Source organism: Prorops nasuta, unplaced genomic scaffold (genome assembly GCF_024137725.1).
Source record: "Prorops nasuta isolate Cenicafe-Biocafe unplaced genomic scaffold, Cenicafe_Pnas_1.2 PNAS00003, whole genome shotgun sequence".
NCBI classification, from domain to species: domain Eukaryota; kingdom Metazoa; phylum Arthropoda; class Insecta; order Hymenoptera; family Bethylidae; genus Prorops; species Prorops nasuta.
The window spans coordinates 1022557-1041687 of NW_027116800.1; the positions used below are offsets into that span (position 1 = coordinate 1022557).

At 33.8% G+C, this 19131-nt stretch overlaps 1 protein-coding gene across 1 annotated transcript in view; it reads right to left on the bottom strand.

Moving 5' to 3' along the window:
- Positions 1 to 19131, bottom strand: part of Hex-A (Hexokinase A) — a 27104-nt gene continuing 7973 nt past the window's right edge. Inside the window, exons 2-7 of the mRNA XM_066747248.1 lie at positions 4823 to 4985; positions 4172 to 4527; positions 3645 to 3744; positions 2543 to 2897; positions 2061 to 2331; positions 1 to 1316 (exon numbers count right to left, since the gene is read on the bottom strand). Of these exons, the coding sequence (XP_066603345.1) occupies positions 1239 to 1316; positions 2061 to 2331; positions 2543 to 2897; positions 3645 to 3744; positions 4172 to 4527; positions 4823 to 4985 (1323 nt within the window). The 3' untranslated portion in view covers positions 1 to 1238. The remainder of the gene's footprint in view (positions 1317 to 2060; positions 2332 to 2542; positions 2898 to 3644; positions 3745 to 4171; positions 4528 to 4822; positions 4986 to 19131) is intronic.

Genomic DNA, 19131 nt, shown 5'->3' on the forward strand with positions numbered 1-19131 from the left:
TTTTTCATGTGCGTGTATTTAATTATAAGGTTGGACGGGAAGAGGAAGGGGAAGGGGGAGGGAGGAGGAGGAGGAGGAGGAGGAAGAAGAAGAACGGCGGCACCTTCACGCAGACACGCGTATATTTCTAGCCTAACAGTTTAAAAATACTTCAAACAGCCTAAAATTGTACGCTATGATATAATTTACAGAATATTTTGTAGTTCCATGCCTCGTGCGACAATCGCTCACCACACTTTTCTACATTTACGTTAGAGCATACTAGCGTGACGGCTAGATGCACAATGAACGAAACAACACAAATAATTTAGCAATCGTTACTCTCACTCGTACTTGTATTATCTCATCTTCGATCTCTGGCTACTCGACTCCTGCTCTTTTTCGCTATCTTACACACATACATGTATACACATTTAACCATACACACACGCGCACGCACACGAGCATACTTGTCTTTTTACAATATAGCTTGTAAATTAAGCCGTGAATTCGCAGGGGATTTGCAAACGAGTGACTTTTCAATTTTACAAGGAATTTTGCTATTTCATTGAAAAATATTTCTATCCGCCTTTCGTCTCCGTAGCATTGATTAATATTTAACGTGAATCTCTCGAGTTCACCATTCTAAATAATTGTTAGAAGAAGGCTTGGCTTGTTCGTAGTTGCTGGTCCTTGAAGTGGCTTCTTTGAGACGTCACAGCGAGCATTATCTTCTCTCTTATCTTTTTCAATGAGCTTCAACAAATGAAAATAAAAATTTACAGCTTCAGTTGTTTATGATCCAGCTTTAGAACCTCTGTGCTCTTCAACTCGAGCCCTCTCTCCCTCTTTTTTCAGTTCTTTCCACCGTTTTTGTTAATACTTTTACAATTGCATCAAATAATAATCTAATCTTTCACGTTATTATGTGTTTGACAGCACAATAAAAACTGATATTTAATTTGACGATTCTCAGAGTTCATCTTCAAGTTGGCTCTGTTATATTTTCAGTGGAATTTAATATAATTAAATAGCGAATATATCTTCTGTAGAATTCTTATTACTTCTTGATTTTTCTCTGAGTAATTTATGTACAAGTGGAACAAGTCTTTTTGGTATGCGCGTGCGCGCTTCTTTACCCGTGTGTCCTCCGCGTGTTGCGCACGGTACGCGTGCCATGTATTAACAATTCTTTTTAAATGATATTTTGTATAATTTAATTTAAGCTACTTTAAGTAGACGCACTCTCAGTGATGCCTTCACCGTTTTTGAGAGGCCACAGCAGCGACCAGCGCTGCTCCACGACCACTTCCGTCCTCCGAAAGCATTAGGTCGAACTGCAATGATAAAAAACATATCCACTTTAGTTATACAATCTTACTCGAGAGGTATGTATCAGATAACAACTTTAATTTCCATTTTGTAATAATAGAAAGTTTTAGATATTAAAAATAAAAACAAATCAATACTGTTTCTTAATTCTTAGCTGACACTATGGCATCCCTACAAAACTTTAATTCGAATTTTGTCATGCTTTTCAATCTAAGAATATTATTTCTGGAGTTATATTTCTCTTTTATAAATGATATATGAACAGAATTATGCAATCAGCTGTGAAAATACAACTAAAACTTGAAAATTTACTTTTGATCAACTGTCACTAATAAAAAGTACAATTAGTAAAATCTTCAGCTAAATTTATAGTTTTTACTATGAAATATCGATGAATTTATGAATCTTTAAGCGAAAACTTTCCTTTTTTGCTTATATCAACGTTCTTCATTTTACGTTTCATACTTGAATTCTAATTTTTACTAAAAGTAGCCGTTCAATGTATTAAAACAGTATTGAAATGTGATGTAGAGAAATTTTCTTAAATTAAAATAAAAAAATGGTTTCTTCATAAGTAAGATTGTAGTAGATGAATTCTCATAAGAAAGTAGCATGCCATTTATGTTACTCTGACGTAACTTAGCAGCTAAGGATTAAACGACTAATCATATTAAGCAAGTGCTTTGAAATTTTTAATGAAAAGTGTAAATCAGAATAAGTGTTGTAGCTTTTAATTTAATTTGTTTTACCTTGTGATTTTGTAGTTCACTAATTTTCTCCGTCATAAGATCATGAAAGTGTGGATGAAATCTGTATACGGAACCGTCGATACCAACAGTCACATTGTTTTCGTTGACGCGATTTAATAACATCGCAATGCCAGCACTCGCCAAGTGAGCAGCTCGCCTCGAAACCACGGAGCAAACGTATCTAACGTTCTCGCAATCCTGATCGGTGACGTTACGGGCACCTAATTCTGCTAATACCTCCCGGCAGTTGTGATATTTTCCTTTAGGATCGCTGTAATAACAATATACAATTTTTATCCCAACCTCTAATTTACAATAAATCTACTTATGATTCTTTATAAATGTGTGCTTGGTGTAAGAAAAATCTGCTTTTTTTATCTTTTTAAAATTAAATATAAATACACGTGTATAGGAAAATCTGTCGGTTAGCTCAGTATCGATCGAAATATCCCAGTGTAGTATAGAAGCTTTATGAAACTCACGCCTCAATTTCTGACACATATTTCGTGAAAAATTTTCCACGCTTCTTAAGATCCGTTGGGCATTTTCCTCCAAATAAAAGCCCATTGTCTACAAGTTTTTCCAGGATTACCCGAGCCAGTTCACCCATGTACATGCCAGAGATCATCTTCTCGAACAGTTGTTTCTTGGGATTCAGTGAATTGTCGTCTACCACCCTGTCGAATTCGGTGAGAATGAAGTCAAGCACTCCACTCTCTCCAAATGCTCCCCATTCTGTGTTAATTAGCATATGTGGCTTGTGAGGATTATAATTCCCTGCTATGGCACACGTAGCTTTTTCAGTTTTCTCCACGTAGCAAGCATTGCTACCAGTTCCTGTAAAAATATGCAATTTGTAATTATATTTGCTTATAGTAGCTTGAAAAATTCAAAATAATGAAGGATCGATCACAGATCTACCAAGAATTCACAGTATTTCTTTTCATAACAACTACATAATATACGCGAGGTATCCAAATTAGTCGGACAAAAGTGATTTTAGAATGTGAAATACAATGAATGATTATATGAATAAAGTCCTATGTCATTTCTTCTAATCCGTGATTAAAATTTTATTAATAATGAAATACCTCCTATTTCGAAGCTTCCCATTAATCACTCAACAGTTCTAATAATGTTTGAGCAATAAGAGAATTTCACCGAATGATTCAATTCAGTGGAAAGTCTCGAATAATTGATTGTGCATTTCTTAGTGAATTTTTAATTAAGAGCTATAGACAAAATAACTCATACAGGAATACTATTTTATTTTTGGAATGATTTAACTGGACACAATGTATAATGCTCGTCCCACGGAAAAGATAGTATTCATTATTATTCAATCGAATTCGTTCAAACTTGAAATACCCACGCTGCGTTCAAAGAGGCTACAGGTAATAATTAATTAAAAGCACAAGAGGGTACTTTCTGACACGAATGAAAAAGGATTTCTTCATATATAGATTATTTATATAACATTATCAAACGTTGTTACACAATGGCCGATAGTTTATACTGTGTCGAAGAAATTTGAGTAAAAAGGAAATATGCTTGAGTGGCAATGACTAAAGGCATTATACGCACCAACGATTAATCCAATGCGACAATTTCTGTTCTTCCAAGCACACGACATCAAGGTACCCGTAGTATCGTTTAGAATGGCACAAACGTCAATTTTTATATCCTGAAATGTGATTTGATTTATGCAACCAATTGCAAATCAGTTGGAAAAGGTAAAACTTTTTCCTCTCAAGTATATATACATAACTCTTCGAGTCAGAGAAAAAGGAACTTTTTAAAAGTTATCTCTATAGAGTATTAATTAAAGAGAGCATTGTTCTCTAATAAACCTTATTCTGCAGTTTAATTCAGATTAAAATCTAAAGGAAAACAGAAATAGAAGAGCATGTGTACATGTATTTGAAAAAAGGTTTAATGCCTGGCAATAGTAAACTAAAAACAATTTCTTTTTTTTGTTTTTTTTTTAATTATTATAGGATTGTAAAATTGTTTATTAAACTTCTTATTTAGGAAAGAAAGTTTTAAGTGAATTTTAGGTCCGAGTATAAACGTTGAAATGATTGATTAAGCCGGTAAGTTTGACAACTTACATTTCTACGACTAATAGCAGCTTCCAGCAAGGCAACAACATCTTCACCAATGACGCCACTGACGTTGAAGCCCTTGGTCCACCTAACTAAGAAGCCCTTGGTCAAGCCGTGTTGCGTCAGAGGAAAACTGAAGGTGAAGCCCAACGGCAATACTTCGTCCTGAAGATTGAGGTCCTTGACGAACAGAGCCAAACACTGTGCTATGTGATCAAACAGCTGATTCCCAGTGCCTAACATCAAGATCTGGGGGATAGCATAGATTTTACTCTTCATGTCGAAATTTTGACCATCCAACGTGATCAGCAGAACACGAAAATTTGTCCCACCGAGATCCAGTGCCAGAAAATTGCCCTTTTCTGCAAATTTCACAATTTTATTATTAATTTTTTCATTCTACTAGGATTAAGACACAACTTGTACGTCATAATTTAGGAAGCCATAGAGATCGTCGTTATAAACAATGTTTGTCAATAAATATGAGGTTAAAGACGTTTTATTAATAATTAGATTATTTTAAATACTGGCCAATCAGTGGTGTACAAAATATCCTATAGTCCTCTGGTAGAAATTTTCGATCAGAAGACCATCAATGGCTCATTTTTATAATTTCACTAGGTCACAATGTGATAGAAAATTTTTACTGTTTATTACCTGTGCCATTGGGTAGATCTTGGACGTACGTTGTAAAACATTTAACGATTGAATCGTTGTGAGTTTCTTTGTTAAGGCCCCGGTTAATTTCCTCCGCCAGTCTTTCCATAACCAACTTGAGTTGGTCATTCGTGAGAAGGAGATCTTTACAGACATCTCGTATCTAGAAAAAGAGAAAAAATATTTGCTATAAATGTATAAAATAAACACGTAAACTTCTATCGTGCTTTTCTATACTCTAAGTATATTGAAATCACACCATCGTAATACTTTCAGAAACGCTCGACTTTTGTTTCTTTACATAGGTTCAAAGTTAACATGGACTATACACAAAATGTAATTGCAAGAAATAATTTTTTTTTAGACCTTGTAAAGGCTTGGAAAAAAATTGCTTTTCAATTATCACTGCAAAGTTTCACTTTTATACTATGCACATATGTATATAAATCACTCAAAAAGATAATTAGACATAATTTTTATTTGAAGCGCTTGTTAACATTTTGTTTTTGTTTTTTTTTTTTCAACTCCAAATTTTTCTTTTACGTCTGGAAATTCCTCTGAAATCGACAGTTCCCTCGTTTTTTCACATGTTTATTCATTTTAGAGTAACGGTGATGGATAGAAAACTGGTTTATGGTATTGAATGTGGCGAAGAATTTTAATTTGAAATCATGGTCTATTATTGGAGAGGTTTTTCAGCTCAAAACGATATATTCTCTTGGGAATAGATGCTGAAATAAACAAGGACTTTGGCAAGTTGATAATTGTTGGAGGATCATAAGCTTTCTTGTGAAATTTTACATTTTCGTAGTAAATTATGTAAATCGTGGCATTTTTTTTTTTCATTGACAGGAAGATCAAAGTCTGAAGAATTCGTTGACGCCACACGTTTGCTAGAGATTTATACGTCACACTACGATAACTAATGCTTCATTCACAACGGTTGCTTTTAATTTATACAGATTTTACGTCATACGCTTATCATCTTTAATACGTTCTCCGTCCTGGTAAGGTCCAAACCATCGAGGACAAAACGAGACAAAAATTTAGATCTTCAGACTGAAGTATAATTTCAGGCCAAATAAAAAATTTTACATTTTTTTTGTAGTTCCTTGTGATTATTACTCCGCGATTCTTGAATTATTAATTGATATTTCTGTTTGTTGTAAATGCATTGACTACAGCTACATATGATACAATTGTGTGAAATATTGATCAAACAAATTGAAACGTTCCGGTGTTTAAAGCCCTATCATACTATATATCAAAGAGTTTTTAGATAAGAAATGGAAGAGCACATACACTTCTTCTAGAGCAAGCAAACTTTGAAAAAGTGAATATTTGACGTAACTAATGAACTGATAATATTAAAAATTTGTCAAATTGAAGAAAATGCGAATATTAATTTCATGAATGGGGAGATATGAAAAGAAATACAGCAAAAATAGGAAATTATTTAAGATGACTTGGTGAAATATTTCAGTAATTCCTATAATAGAGAATCGACCTTGAGCATTCCAATTACTGTATGTTCCGAGTAACAGTGAAAAGCAAATTTTTTAAATTGAATTTTTCTCGCGCTAGCCAGATAAATATCGAGAATTTTTCGTTGGAGAACGCATTACGCAAGCACTTTTTCCTATTAACGTATTCTCAATGAGCATTATCAACGTGATGTAATCTTTTTTCCTCTTAATTCAGACATCATTATCGCCAATTGTCATTGATATCGTTCGTAACAAGCATTTAGCCATTACCATTTAATTTTCAGCAATTTTATTATTCACTCTCATGATTATTGCTCAACGATTCGCATAAAATTCTCACTCCCTGTGTTTAATAATTAAATACATTTCTCTTTTTCTTTATACGACACGTCATTTGATGAATGATCATTGACGAATGTACAGAGACTTGAATTAAACGTCTTTGAGAGCTTGAACTTTAATGGGAAATTTTGGAAAATCAAATAAACAAAAAGTAAAAGCTTTAGCATCGATTATTCATGGATCGTTATAGAATAGTGTTTATTTTTCACTGACCAGAAGCCATTATTCACTCGAATGACTACCACTGAACAATTCGCATAAACTTTTCACTTCCGCTATAATAATTATATTCATTTCTCTTTTCCCAACCCGATATTGAAACGTCATTTGGTGAATCATCGACAACAGTAAAGAGACTCGAATTAAATATCTTTGAAAGTTGTGACTCTGGTGAAAAACCTTTGAACATTAAATAAGCAACAAGTCAAAAAGACAGTGTTAATTATTCCTAAATTGTCACATGTGCAATATAGTATTTTTTTTTCACCTGCCAGAAGCTATTACTCACTTTAACGATTACCGTTCAGCAATTGGCTGAAACTTTTCACTTCCGCTATATTAATTATATTCATTTCTCTTTTCTAAATCCGATTCTGAAACGTCATTTGATGAATTATTGACGAGTGTAAGAAGACTCGAATTAAAGGTCTTGGAGAGTATATTCGGGTTTTAACGAGAAAAATTGTAGAATTGAATAAATAAATATAGTTGTACAGCTCCAATCATTCCTGGATTGTTCTAGTCTAGTATTTGTTTTCCAGTGGCCGTAAGCAATTAAGAGCCAATGCTTTCAATTAAATTATATTCAGACGATGTAGGAACGTCATTGTCGAAGATAGATATATAATACAAAGTATAGGTTATTAAGTGCTAGTAACAAAGTTGTCATAAGGAATAAAGTGGAAAAAATGGCAAGCAGCGCAGAGATCCTCGCACCGTTTATAGTTCGATCTGGGTCAGGTCATACAAGGTTGCTGCCGGAGTAAATCGATAATCGCACTACTTGCCAACTAAATGCTACCTACACCACTTTAACAACTCACTATAGCCATTCCACCCCCTCTTGATACTCCGTCTCATCTTTTCTACGATTAATCTACTTACGCTATTGATTCGCTCGCCTATTTCTCTCAAAATTTTACTTCTATTTCCATATAACAATCAACTTTCTCCGCAATAATTCTTTAGGATGAACGCGATGAAAATTGTGAACAATAAAGCAGTTTTATTGCTCTCCAACACCAAAATCAATAGATGGTTAGTTTAAGTTATATAGGTACGAGGTAATTTTTATTGATTATATTTAATTAACGTTGTTAACAACAAATCTTGATATTGTTGCTATAGATAAATTTAGTTTCATAATTGGACGTATTTATGCAGAAAAGAATTAAGCTATAGTAAACATTTTTGAACAATTGAGATTTTTAAAATCGATATATAAGAAAATACGCGATATTCAGTAATTTTTTTTATATTTCCTTCTAAGTGGATAATCTTTACAATTTTATTAGAGGAAAATGTGAGAATTTTTAATATATTTTTATACATCTGATGTTACTAGCTCTTTCAATAAAATTGCGACTTGGTTCTTTGTGCATAATAAGGATTACTTTATAAATGTACTATAATGGAATTATATCTTGTCTCAGGAGTTTAAGATTTAATAATCTTTTTGTCATTTCTTCGAAATGTCAATATTATTGTGAAAAGTAACGTTTTCTTCAAAAGGCTTAACATTACTCTTTTCTATTATTTTGTTACAACTCACACGTATGGTTATATCACATATCAGCATGTGTTTATTTTTAGCTTTGGCAAAACAATTAACTTGTCATTTACGTATATTTTTACTGCCTGATTTTACCACCTTTTTAACACAAAATTGTATTCCAATAATAAATTACAAGTAATTATGAACATTTTAGGAATTATACTTATAATGCGGCAGTATAAACGCAGGAAAATAGTGATTATTGATGACTGAAATTTGAATAGATTTCTGATTGACAAAGACAGATCGAGGAATGCTACGAGAGTAATTTATCGATAAGAACAATCGATCATTAATTGGAAATTCTGTTGCTGCGTTATATGCATATATTTACGCGTCAAAATGCAAACGAATCAATATTTACAAACATAATTAACTTATAGCGAGCAACTACCGGATGATAGATTTGCTTGTGTACGAAATCTTAAGACATAACAAATTTCTTCTGCGGAAAAGTCCGATAGGAAATTTTTCCAAGCTGATAGCTGTGAAATGTTTAAATAAACAATATACGTAAAAATTATATTAATCATAGTCTAGTAAGTCAGTATTATTTCAAAATTCAGCTTTATTCTTTTAACGAATCATCAAAGATAATCAAGAACAAGGAAAGGGAAATGTTAAAAATAATAAAGAGCTTCTTCAATCACAGTTATTCTATCAAAATAGACTTTCGCTTCTTCGTCGAGTTGAGGAAACGCAGTAATTCAAGTATTTATCGTTTCTACAATTTACAGTACGTATGTTGGAAAGGAAAGTATTTGAAAAAAATGAGAGAAGAGAGAAATGCGAAAGTGCAGGATACTTTGTGAGGAAAAGGGTTGCTTGTACTTGAAAAAAATTAAAGAGTGAAATGGAAGTATGAGTGTTTTGACAAAACGGAGTTGTTTTGCTGGAAGAAAATTTAAAGGAGATAGAAATGTGAGATATATATATATATACAGAAGACAGTTCTGTGTGTAGCAACGGTGCCATTATATAGACGTAACATATAGCACGTGTATGGAAAATTGAATTGTCAGTAACGAAGCTCGATGCTATTGCGTTAGAACATTCGTCATTGCCAACTGGAGAAAGATGCGGAACATTGAAAGGTCGATATAGGGGTTGGCCGACTGATTCCTTGCTTGTCGGCTCTGTCGCGCCATTCTTCTTCATTGTCCCGGAGCTCATGCACGATTGTTTTTCTACCGTAGCACGTCTCTCACATCACTCCATCCTTCTCAAACCCAATCCCATCTGATTTGTCAATCGCTACAACCTCGAACAAATCTCGAGAAAAAAGTATATAAAATTTGCATTGACAGAGTATCCAAAAGACTTTTAAAAATATTCAGAGAACTCTATTCCAATACAAATCGATAAAACTCCGTAACTGAAGTAAAAAGCAAATCCCTTTTACAATCAACATAAGAGATATTTAATTGTCTAAATTAAAAAGTAGAAAATAAAAATAATGTAGATTTTCATAACAGTTATTAAAAACACAAAGCCTTTTCGAGTAACGAACGATATGCGGATAAATTCGACAAAGCTTCGATGGCTGCAATTTTGTAAGACTAAAAAGATGAAAGAAAAAAAATGCAACATATAATATCGAAAGGGAGAGAGGAATTCGAAATTGGCGGTTGCACAGCTACCCGGTGTGTGTGTGTGTGTGCGCACGTGTATTCGCAGTGTACTTATTCGAGCGTTGCATGGCAGTGTGCGTGAGCTGGATGCGACGGGATGAGAGAATGGATCGATCGCGTGACGTCAAACCGACACACCCGACACGAGCAGCCAATGAGACGAGGCTCATGAATGAGAACTGCACTTCCTGTACAATTCTTGCTGTTTCCCTGCTATTTCTCTGCATTTCCCAGTTCCGCACGCGCCGAGGGACCACATGGCCTTGCCTTGCTACATCCCTTGGACAAACTCGAGCAATTCCACCTTTCGCATTTCCAATCAAAAAAACTACAAATATATTATACCTATATGTATATATATATGTGCTGTATGACCCTGCGATACTTTTTTTTACAACCGACCTTTAATCTTATGTAACTATATAGTATATTCCTCGCTACATCGTTCTCACTCTAGTAATTTTTATAATCTCTTATATATCAACGGTAGCGCTCATTAATATTAAAGATACATTCTTGCGTGATGTACCACTATACTGTTTTTATGCTGTTAATGATAAAAACGCAAGTGGAATACCATTCAGCGATCGTAGCCGGTGTGCTTTTCCAAGTAAGAGAGTGAGTCTTGACATCCTTTTTGAACATTGCATTATCGGCTTAATGGCCTTTGTTTATATCGTTTAGGATTCCTTTAAAGAAATGATTGTTTTCATACGCATTATTATCGAAAAATTCTGGGTGTTAGAAGCAAGCCTTTTTCGATGTTTTGCTTTTCAATTTATGAAGAAATGTTCTATTCTGTGACGACAATGTTCCAAATAAAAGTTTATTGACATCAGTTTCACAGATAGCAAGTTAAATTTTAAGGTTGCTGTTTATTTTATCTGTGTGTGTGTTTTTTTTAGTTTATTGATTCATATATACACATTTTTAACGAAAAGTGGCCTTTTTCTGGAATGTTTTGATATTAATGAAGAAAAGCATCGTCTCGTGTTCTGTTGTCTTATGGTTCATGTTGTCTACACTTTTCTCAAGAAAAGAGTATATATGTATACATTATTAACGAAAAGTGCAGGCAGCAGCAAAAACAGACCATTTCCGGTACGTGTTATATATATATATATATATTTAACGTGATATGTAATACGATGTTCTAAGAAAGAGAGTTTTGACATGATTTTAAAAAATTCAGTTTCTCTATTTTTAAATGTTATTGCCTGCATTTTTCAAGAAAGAAGTGTATGTTTTTAACAAAACGTACAGACAGTAAAAGCAAAAATGTATAAATTTTTCATGTCAAAGCACCTTTGCTCTCCTTGGTTGAAACTTTCTAGTTCTTGACCTAATTACTGTCAATAAACATAAAACCAAGTAAAATATCATTCGATGATTGACAACGACAAGATTACTATATAGTTTCCATATATAGTCAGATTTGTGATTGTTTTGGTTGTTATTTGTCGTCGGAGGATTGTTCGATCGAAAATGTCAACCGGGTGAGAGGACAGTTCTAGTATTCTCAAATCAATATAATTACAATTGTCTCCTGTTAATGATACTAAAAATACATGATAATATAAAACCTGCAAGCTATTTGATGATAGAAAAAATATAATTTTTTCACCGCAGCTTGATAATTTCTTGTCAGATTTCAAATATTATTTGCAGTCGGAGCACTACTTTTTCCCACATTAAATTTCTCTAATATATATAATATTCTCAAAAGTACCTAATGATATAATAACAGGTATTATTATTTTCTTTTAATAAAACGTGCTGAATGCAAGAAACACACTGTCCGGTAATCGCAGCAACAGACGCGCTTTATCGTTCTTAAAATCAACTATTCGCTGTGAGCTATCTTTGGTAACTTGAATCGATTTTTATTAACTAAATCGATACGAACTTACTCAACTTTAATTAAGACACAAGGTTACGCCCTCTTATCCATAAGTTTCTGAATGATTTGCTTTTATCTCTAGTGACAAGCAGTGTGCGTATGCATGCAGTATGCACCTACATCTGTCTTTATCGCAATGAGGAAAACAAATTCTAGCCAATCGACGAGCTTAGCACGCCACACGCCTTTTTCTTATCGATGAAATAATCATTTTTACTTATCATTCTCAGAGTACGGAAGAGAGAGAGAGAGAGAGAGAGAGAGAGAGAGAGAGAGAGAGAGAGAGAGAGAGAGAGAGAGAGAGAGAGAGAGTGCGTTCAAAGTTGGATGAATAACTATAGAATCTCACTTTTTTCCACCGTCAGAGAATCAAGATTTATTCAAATTCATCGCTTAAAGTTAAGTCGAATTATTAATAGGAACAACGTTTCATTGCACTTATTGAATGCATTGGAGAAATAAAATCGATGTTAGTTTTCTGTCTGCGTATATTCCGAGTTCCCATTATAGTTCAAGCCCGGTTCAAATCGATAAATCTAACACATGGACGATTAAATATGTGTAATAAAAAACTACGACTCTTATTATTAACCTCTGCTTCAGGGAAAATTTTCCAACAAAGTCGAATTCAGAGTATTATTTGATTTTTATATGTATTTATTTATTAGAAACTGTGTGTGTGTGTGTAAATACTACTTTTTATTTATTGTTAAGTATAATAATAGGACATTGTTGTTGGCGTTAATGAAATTAATTTTATAAAAGAAAATGACTGTCAAGCGATAGTGTGTTTATTGTAAAAAGCTTAAATTTTGCAATAAAAAAACTTTTATCGGATTATGAATGGGATTTCTTTATTTCTCGAGATAACCATTGATAAATAGCTGAGACGTTAAGAGAAAAATTTCATGGGAACAATAATCCGGTCCTTCTATTTTTGGCCGAAGGTTATTGCGACGATGATTACCGTTTTCTCCTCTCTCGGTCAAGATAGCATTTCTCTGTCCCATCGATCACTATTTTCTATATGTATACCGTTCACTGATTTTATTTTGCCGTTCAACAATAATGTCGTAATTCTTATTTTCCCCGCCTCTTTATTAACACTCGATCAACAACGTCACACGGTATTCGCACTATTTGCTTTACTAAACCAACGTACTGCGTACACATTAGTGAAATTTCTTTTCCCGACCCAATAATTCTTTAATATCGTCCACTTGTCCTCTTATATCAAACCCTTTTTATCATCCAAAAACATAATACAGATTGTAACATGTATTTTTTCTGCATCTAACACGTAAAGCTTCGAATATCAAGGTGGATGGAATTTTGTTGAGATAAAACTCCTAAACTTTATAGAATAAAAAGATTCCATTTATTGTTGCTCATTTCGCTTCCGCGAAATCTTATTAATTATCAGTTGCTTCGGTGCACGTAACATACGGAACACAAGAGAATGATAAATTTTAAATTATTTACAGAGAATTTAATCAGTGATTAAAGTAACAGTAATGTCGTTAGAAACATTGCTGAAATACGATAAAATTGATAGGGATTAACGCTTTAAATTTAGTTTTTCTCTCAAGTGAATAATTTAGGAATTGACGTAGTGTGATGTAAGTTTGAAAAACACACGTGCATCCGATGGCGCATGCGCGGGGTTTTGTATTGGAAAGCGAACATAAACGGAGTGTGCGTGTTGTGGAAGGGAGAGAGAGAGAGAGAGAGAGATGGGAGATGGGAGATTGGCTATTGGCAGTCTGAGAATCCTTGACAGTTTCTCACCTCCTCCTTGATCATGTCCTCGCAGCGTATAGAGGTCTTCATGCTTGATTCTTTGCTCCCTTGTGCCTTTAAGCTACACTCTTGCTATTTGCTCTCGCTTGATCTTATATACGCGCGTATCAAACGTTTTATATTTTCTACAATGTATAATCCGGCTGACCGTGACGCACGCGCACTCTTGCAAATGTACTCTCTGCCTTATACCAATGTGTTTTTGTGGTTTCTGTATTGGAAGCGATTAATTGCTGCGGCTACCGGCACTCGATGTAACAAACTTCTTTATCAAATTCACTGTCTCTCTTTTCGTTTCCTCGGCTCACCAGAGACACCACTCTCTATATTTCAATTGATCTCAGCCACACACGCTTCACAATCTGACGAATGATTTATTTACCAACAGTCGTTCGTCACCTTGGATAAATGTTCGAGGAACTATTCCTCTTTGCACCAGCTGTTTTCTTCGAATGAAATTGACGAATTTTTACAGTGTTTTTCCCGAAGATTGTCCGAGCTTTGTTTACCAATAATTGTAAAAGGTTATAGAATAACGAACGAGGGAGGGTCGAATGTGAGAAAGAAGCAAGTTTGGATTTGCTGGAAAGAAAGTGTGTGTGAGTGTCGTTGTGGTATTGTACGGGAATGTCATAAAGTTGGTAAAAGGATTCTACATTTATGTGATTAACGAGGTTCGGCGCGTCGTAGGAACGGTGAGTGACTACGGAAGGAAGACAGCTCGAGCGTTGTTTTAGAGGCATGGCGGCGCCAGTGTTGCTTCGCCCCACCAACTTTTCTCCACCTACCCTCACCCCATAGTCATATCACATCCCTCGTTACCTCCCACCACCCAATGCAGGCATCAACGAAACTAACGCTCGCGCAGGGTGAAACACACTTGGAAATTCCACTCTCTACCATACATACCCAGAAATATCAGTAAACACGAATTTTTTTATTGCATGCTTTCACTCAGCTGCACAGCTAAACCCTAAAATCAACCGTACTCCATTCTTTGCGAGTTATTTGCCACTTTGCTCTATTTGAGAACAGCTCGGATCGCCATTACAGCTCGTAAAACAAATTATACTTTGTAATATTCTCTTTCACGCTGACCTGAAAACTACATTGGTAATAATCGCTTTATGAAAATTCTTCCATGCAAAACTGCGGATTTCACTTTTAACCTAATTTATTCATACGACTGAAATCACATCGACATAATTGTATCCATCGTTAGAAATTACGATTAATCGCACTTGCCGAGTTAATATTTCAGACAAATGGTATAGCTCTCTTTTTATATATTATATATTTTTTTCAACGGCAGCTTCGGTGAAAAGATACTTATAGTATTCGTATCAGTATACCTATGATTTGCGTTTTGAGTTTCACGAAAGAAAGATTAATTGTTTCAGTCGCGTTGACAATTAAATTATTGATAAACGTGTTGTATTATAGTGATCGGAATCTTATCACAATTCTTGTGTAAAAATTTCATTGATGCATGTGTATGCTGATTTTCCGGATAAGTGAAATACGCGCAATACACAGCTTGTCAGCGGTGCTTGTCCCAGTCTCAAGGACAAAAAGGTCATGGAACGTAGTGAAACGTCAAACAACAGCAAATCGTACTGGATTGCATCATGCACAATTAACCAAGTAATAATTCCCCAACCAATGATGACAAAACTCCAAAATTTGGTCACTTCCTGTTTCCTTAATTATAAAACATGCAATTTCCTCGTAAGGCGTAAAACTCCATTTATCACATTCATACATCATTGTGATACGACAGTTAATTTAAACTGGACCACACACACACCGGATATTTGTAATCTTAGGCTAATAACTTAAGAAAAAAAAAAAAAAAAAAAAAAAAAAATACCACCGAGTCACTATTCTGGACTATACTGGATATTTGTCCTATTGGACCAATAGGACATAAAACATTAACAACAATGTGAACGCAAAAATCAATAACAATTAAATTTACTAACCTATGATTAGACATATTTTTAGTTATATATCTTGCAACTTAATACAAAATTTGTAGAAATGTCAACACAAAGTAAAGAATAACATTTTTATAGAAAATTTTAAGGTTAAGTTCAGATGCAGATTTTTATGATCGTCGAGGAGAATGAATGACGTAATTGTGTGAAAGCACATATAACGAGATAACAAAATTGAGTAAAGGAAAGGATGATGAAATTCATTCAAGTATACATATATCAGCCGTGTAAATGGGAGAGAGGTGAGAGTGGGGAGGGGGGGGGGGGGGGAAAGCGAAGAGAAGAGAGGAGGCATTATGAGTGATCTGTGTTGAGGACGCCTGATTTTTCTATATGACGCAATGCCGAAGAAAGGGCTGGATCTAAACAGGGAGAGAAAGTTGGGACGCGATTGGTCAACGGTGGAGGCTCGTGTACGGACTGTGACGTATTACGCATGTGCAAAAGCACTCGTGACGTCATGCAACAACGCCACCACCACCACATCTCTCCACAATCACAGTCTTCGTCCCTACTTCTTTCCTTCCCATCCCTTTATCGGCCAAGTTTCACCATCCACACAGGTTCAATGCTTCATCGATTACATCTCAAGCATCAATATTGCCGCTACTTTCTATAAACAATTACGTCACTGAAAATGGAACATAATGACATGCCGTATTCCTCTCTGTGCTTGCATGGACTTTGAAATATCAATATTTTCTTATCGTCCCAAATTTATGACAAGCATAATATATTGTTTCAATAAAAATAGTAGTTGCAGATTAATCGAGGGATTAATTAATCAACAAGAAGAGAGCAAAGTCCCCGATATCATTCGAGGAAGTAAGGAATGTAATATTCGGAGCTGACGACACGATTCTTCTCGGATAAACGAAAATGTTGAATAAGGTACCAATAAATACATCACGTGGGTTGTTTTAGGATTAACAATCGTAATCCTGTCCTGGTTGACTTACAATGGCAATATGGAGCGGAGATAAGAATAGCTTTAGCAAAACAAAAAATATGTGCCCATAAAAACATAAAATATGGCCGTAAAATTAAGTTCAGGCGCAACGCAATCGTCTCTCAACAACCGTAAGTCAAAAACATCATTTTTCTCTGACTTTTCGACGTTGGGTGATTTTTTCACGTTTTCTTATTATTATGAAAATAATTAACTTTTTAGCAGTATAAGGTTTTCGCCACTAGGCGCGCGCATATCTTTGCAAATGGGACAAATAAAGATTCGACGGTATTCTGAATGTGTCGCACGCAGGCATAAGATGGTGGTATTGGTTTGACCTTGAATATTTGCTTCAAGATCAAAGGGCTTCTTCAATTTTTTATAAAGAGCCTACTAAATTTAATTGAATATTCTTGTATTTTATTTCGAGAGCTTCCAAAAATACTATAATAATAAACCATCGAGGCCACACATACAGACGTAAGTGTATGTGTTGTGTTTGGTTGAAATAGCCTGCACTACACTTACGCTTGTATCTCTATGCATGCACAGTGAGTGTAGAAAGTCTTTGGCTATATTATTACTTTCAATTAAATCTGTATCTTTAAAAGAGAATCACTCGAGTCGCATGTATGTATATTGTAAAAGTTAAGGCAAATTAGAGTTGAGTAAAAATTGTAATTGTTGTGAAAGTTAATGAAAAATACCCATTTCTTCCAAATTTCAATAGCTGTAACTTGCGCAGTCTAAATCTAGCAATTGAATCATTTTTTTAAAAGATTATCGGAACCTGATCCTTTTCAAATGTACATTTTGAATGTTTATTAAAAACAAATATTTGATTTTCAAAAACCTACCATTCATTTTAGACTTTGTGTTTTTCGTATAACAATTACAATTTCCCAAAATATTGAAACACGTACAAGATAGTGAATTTAATATTTTAAAGTCACTTTTCTTAAAATCGATCTTGCGCATTATTTTTAAATGTTTATTGAAAAATGCGGGACTCGAACATCAATTTTTTCACACTCATTGAAGTACGTATCATCTTGAAATAAAAAATCCTTTAATGCTGGGTTTAAACGGTGGAAAAATATGATTACTTGTAAAGTTCTATAAAAAGTGTAAAAACTTGCAAGAAAATGTTGTGAAAAATAACATAAATATTAGTTAAAAAATTTAATTGACCTTGACATGAGTTTCAAGCAAATATTCAAGGTTGAACCAATAAAACTATCGTATGTATATATGTCTTTTCAAATTATACAACTTCCTTTAGAAAATATATATATATCCCTTTTATTTAAAATACACCTATATTCTGAAATAAACAAGTTATATATGCATTCTGAGCTATTCTACGGTATTTACTGCAGTTACAACATCGTGTAACAAATGGTACGATTAATTTTAGTGTGACAAATCTCTATATGTAAAAGCATATTATAGCATTAATGACATTGTGTCATATCTATATATATATATAAAAAAATACAGATTTTATATAAATTTGTTGATTTCTTATACTTAAGTACATATACAATTAAATTAAAGCACAATGATGATGAAGATAACAAGAGAGTGAATTTAAGCACAGGAGTACAGCTGATGCAGATCGTGATTTTACGCACGTATTCAGTCCGTTTCATCCTACAGACGCACCAATTTCAGTCAGAGCATATATTTAAACGTGTATTACCTATTGCTGCGAGCGTATTTAACCATATCTATACAATTACGTAAGCTTGTGAAAGACTTTTATTGGCCAGAACTTTCGAATGGAATTTATAAGCCTCCGTTGCTGTGTTTAGACATTCTCCATTCGATACCAATTATAACAAGTGTCCAGCCAATAAGTACTCCAATACCATTCAAACTCATTCGATTAATATTCTCACTTTAATAATTATTCTTAATTCTACATGTCACTTATCTCATACACCAATTTTAAAGAAATTATTCTAATTTAATCAGATATTCTTTTAATAATTTCAATTTTTTAATAATTCCATTAGTATCGTAATGTATACAAAATCTTGTAAAGATAAGTTGCTGTATTTTTACAAGCTAGACATAAATTATTAATTTAATTACTTAACATTTAACTATATGCGAAGTAGTGACTCTCGTCTGTTTTATTTTATATAACACATTTCATCAGATTTTTAAAGAATTTAATACTCATATTGCAATCAGACAAAATATTAGATTAAATAGAAAATCAGAAATGGGTATTTGAAGAAGACAATGTTAATAAGCACAGATAAAAAAGGTAGTTTACGTTTAAATTGTATAATAATATAATATTGATAAGAGACACGTCGTATTTAGAACATTTGTAAACACACGAATGAATTATTATGCAAACGAGTATTTGCTGTAGAAAAAATGGTGTCATAATGATTGATAAGAGCGGTGCGAATATC